We start from the raw sequence: 4,226 nt of genomic DNA on the forward strand, positions 1-4,226 counted from the left end.
AATTTTAAAATCCACAGACCACAACGGTGGATGCTATGCGTAATTTAATCAACAAACCAAGGGCGGTTACTGTGACTTTCTCAAAATCTAATCCTTGTCAAAAACCCGCATCATTCCTTATGCCACGTGTCACTTATCCATCTTCCATTATCATTAGGATAAATCTGTACCGTTAAATCACTTCCTCTTCCCCTATATAAACACCACCACCCTTTGCCCTTTGCGTCCGTCACCACAGCACAAAATTCAGAGGTTCACGCAAAAACAACCCATCGAGATTTCTAGAGAGAGAAAATCGAAGAATTCAAAAAAAGGGAATAATCTTCAAAAAATTTAAACCTCCGTTCAATCAACGAATCGGATTCCAAAAATTAGGTTCGATTACCTAAAAAAACTCAATTCGCAAAAAAAAAAAAAAAGAAGTCCAAAAATCTCTAATTTTATAAATTTTCGGAGGTTTTTTCTTAGCGGTAATTTGAGGAGTAACTGTTCCGATTTGATTTACGATCTGTTTTTTCTAATTTTTTTTTAAATTTTTTTGGTTAGGATTTTGGTGGTTTTTGGAGTAAAATGAACGAGCAAGGAAAAATGATGAATCAACAACAGAGGATGAGCATGAGTCAAAACCAAATGCTAAGTATGAGTCAACAACCTCAGATCTTAAATCCACAGCTTCAACAACAGCAGCAGGTAAACAATGGCAAATTCAACTTTAATTCCACGTATAATTATATAAATACGAGTATGGCTATGAATAAGCCGCCGTTGATGATGCAGCAGCAGCCGCCACAGATGATGAATCGGAACTACAGGATGTGGCCACAGCAGCCTCTGCCTCCGCCGTCAGTCGACCAGCTGAAATTTCAAAACCCTAACCCCAATATGAAGCAATTTGTTACTGGAAAGCAGCATACCAAGCCCTTGGGACCTCGGAATAACTGGAAGGGTAAAAAGGTAAATAAGAAGGAACAGAGAATGGATGCTGCAAGGCGGAACGAGATTGTTGGAAGTAGCGGTAGTAGTACCAACGCTCAAGGTGGTGGATATAAGCCGCCTACCTTAAATGACTTGCAACAGCAGAACCGACTGAAGGCTCGGAGATTTTTCCCTAAGAAGAAATTTTATCATAACAATAATAATAACATGAATGCACCTTATGCGCCTCGGAACACATCTTCATATATCATTAGGGCAAAAAAAAGTGGTGGTATTGCTTCTTTGGTGTCCCCTTGCCCCGTAACTCCGGCTGTGCTGCCAACCCCTATTTTCTCCCCGTCGAGGGAGGTGTTGGTAGATATGGCTAAAGAGGAGTGGGGAGTTGATGGGTACGGATCGATGAACGGATTAATTAGGCTGAGGTCGCCGGGTCATGAGGTAGAAGGACACGAGGATGAGGAAGAGGAGGAGGGAGGATCAAGTGAGAGTGATGTGGAAGAACATGTGGAAGTGGAGAGGCGGTTGGATCATGATTTGAGCAGGTTCGAGATGATTTACCCTAACTATAGCGGGATGGAGTATAACAATGTGTTGGGGAATCGTGTGGACGATCAGGATACACATATTGCTCAGTTGGAGGAAGAGAACTTGATTTTGAAGGACAGGTTGTTCTTGATGGAGAGGGAGTTGGGTGATTTGAGGAGGAGGTTGCAAAGTCTTGAGAGGAGGGGCCGTGGATGCGAGGAGATGACCGAGGAGGTAGTGGAGAATGAGTCTGAGAGTGAGAGTCATGAGGATGGCCATTCTTTGGAGGATAACAATGTTGAACTGGTTGAAGGGCACATGGAAGGAGTTGGGAATGTGAAAGGGAAGGAAGAAGATAGAATTGAGGATGACGTTGAATTGGAGGAAAATGAGGTGAAAATTGGAGAAGAAGGTGAAAAGGCTAATTGTAATGGGAATGATGAAGCTGTTGAAAAGGAATCTGATAAAGTAGGAAAAGAAGATGAAGAAGTTGATGGCAATAGGATGGATGAAGCTTTTGAAAAGGAAATAATTGCTGATGATGGAAGCAAGCGTGAAGTGAACGATGATACAGATCCGAAGACTGGGAATGAGGTTCAGTTCACTCAATTAAACAAGAACATTGAAAACAAGGTTCAGGGATCAGATAATGCAAGTTTTGGAGATGTTACTATGGAAGAGGCTTCTAGAGTGGATGTTGAAGCGGTTTCCCAGACCAAGAAGGAAGATGAATTGCTAGGAAATGAATGAATGACCAAGGAAGAGCATTTGCGATGGTTACTTGTCTCAAGTTTCCCTCGTCAATGTAAGTCTCTTCTCTGAGAAGTTCTCATGCTAACTCGTGTCTTTTTTGTCACCATTCTGGGTATACCTCTTTTGCAGTACATAGTTTTAGCCTCCTTTTTACAGTGGAAAGATTCTGTCTGTTGTGAGTTCGACCTTATAAAGTGCTAATGTAGTATTCTTCTTTAGATGTTGTCAGCCCCCCCCCCCCCCCCGCGCTTTTTTTTTTTTACCTTTACATTTTGGCAGCTGTTTGTAGTAGGGAAGTCTAGGTGTTTAGATAGGTTTGAAATAGTGTTCCGTCTGACAGAGATACAATCATGTAATAATCTCTTTTTCAATTGAATTGGGTATTTTTGTGTAAACCATGGCATGTTTTCTTTTTGGTTTATTCTGGATATTTAGCATATGGTGTCACATGGATTGCATGTGGCGCACCCATGCGATTGGCGTTTGTTTTAGAAGACTTGCGTGCCTGTTGCTATATAAGTTGTTGACTTGTTATAGCTGTTTACCTAGAACATTGCCTTGCCGGTAGTTTGATACTTCTATTCCTCTTAGCTTGGGCTATCAATTTTACTTGTTTCCATGCAATTGTGATGTCTGATAACTTAGAGCGTACATTCTGTCCACAGGGAACTAATTTGAGTTTCTTTCCGTTGCAAATAAATGGATGGTTTGTCTATAGGACATAATTTGGTGTATGTTTGCTCTCTAAAATCTGAACTGTAAACTTTCAACAAGATTTTATTAATATCATTTAAATTATAGTAAAGCATTTGTGCGTATTGATGTTTAATCAACTTTAGCCTGAAGTTGGGTGAAAGCTTTCTTCTTCTTTTTGGCTCGGTATGATCTGTTATTGGGTTTAAGTTTATCACCCCTTTTAAAGAAAATCCTTTTTTATCCATCTGCTTGCTAGCAATTACGTTCTTCGCTGTTTTGTCTGCTATGCCTTGTTGACCACGGACTTCTGAAGCTGAAAGAGACAGAAGATTTGAGTTTGCATCAATGCGCGTACTGATGGCTTATTCTTCTCCAATGAATACATGGTTTTCCTCTTTGTACACCACCAGCACTACCAATCATTCAGCAGAAGCGACACAAAGGTTTTGATGTATTTCAGTTTAATTAGATCTCCTGTTTCCTAGTAACTATCAATGCTATTTGTTTCTAAATGTTGCATCCATTTTCACTAGTTGGAATGATATTGTCTTCCATGTTTTGGTGCCTCCATTTCTTTAAAGGTAGTATACCTTCTGCTCTTGACTGCATATATATGCTGGATTATCATGAGGTTGCTAGCTGATGGTTAGACTGGTGAGCGGGATACTTCCTTATTTTATTTATGATTATTTGGTTTAACAATGACTAGACACCCCAACAAGCACAAGGTCGCTGGTGACTCGCCTAATCTCTTGGTTGGGATCAACCCCTATTCTCGGGATGTTTCTTTATTCTTTAATTGCCACTTCACCCACATTCTTTTGCTTGGCTAAAGATAAATGATGTGATCTATTATGTTCCGTTGTATGGTAATGGATGGGATCCGCTATTGCTGGTGGCAGAAAAGCAGGGGCATGGTAATGTTACTTGTCCTCTTCTACATTTTGTCGAGTTTACAGCAGAACAAGCATGGTGCTGCACCATCTGTATTTTGCTGAACTGAGAAGATTTGGACACTGTTTAGTGTTACAGTAAGTAGTGATGCAGCTAAGTTTTTAGTGGTGTCATCTGTTCGTTTGGGTTTTGTTGCATTAGGTCATTTGTTTCATTTCTTTTAGGTGCTTCTGCATTCAACTTTGTTGTGTGGGTACTTCAACACCTGCTTTATTTCTATATTTTTTTGTGTCTGATTAAGAAATACAACATGCTAATAGATACTTCTTTAGATTTGTTTGGTCTGGAGATCTTTTTGAAAAAGGTTCTTCAGTATGGAAAAGTGGTGCGTAACTCGATCACCTGCTAATATTAGCTGCATC

General features: G+C 40.1%; 1 protein-coding gene across 2 annotated transcripts; it reads left to right on the plus strand.

The window, feature by feature from the left end:
- The first annotated feature begins 224 nt into the window (after window positions 1–224).
- LOC104221686 (uncharacterized) lies at window positions 225–2,609 on the plus strand. 2 transcript variants are annotated; one of them, XM_009772798.2, is made up of 3 exons: window positions 225–375; window positions 547–690; window positions 778–2,609. In XM_009772798.2, exons 2-3 carry the CDS (start codon window positions 571–573, stop codon window positions 2,209–2,211), a joined length of 1,554 nt encoding a protein of 517 aa, XP_009771100.1. In that variant the 5' UTR covers window positions 225–375; window positions 547–570; the 3' UTR covers window positions 2,212–2,609. The 2 variants fall into 2 exon arrangements, with proteins under 2 accessions (XP_009771100.1, XP_009771101.1); XM_009772799.2 differs by having other exon boundaries at window positions 781–2,609.
- The last annotated feature ends 1,617 nt before the right edge of the window (window positions 2,610–4,226 follow it).

Source organism: Nicotiana sylvestris, chromosome 9 (assembly GCF_000393655.2).
Source record: "Nicotiana sylvestris chromosome 9, ASM39365v2, whole genome shotgun sequence".
Classification (NCBI taxonomy): domain Eukaryota; kingdom Viridiplantae; phylum Streptophyta; class Magnoliopsida; order Solanales; family Solanaceae; genus Nicotiana; species Nicotiana sylvestris.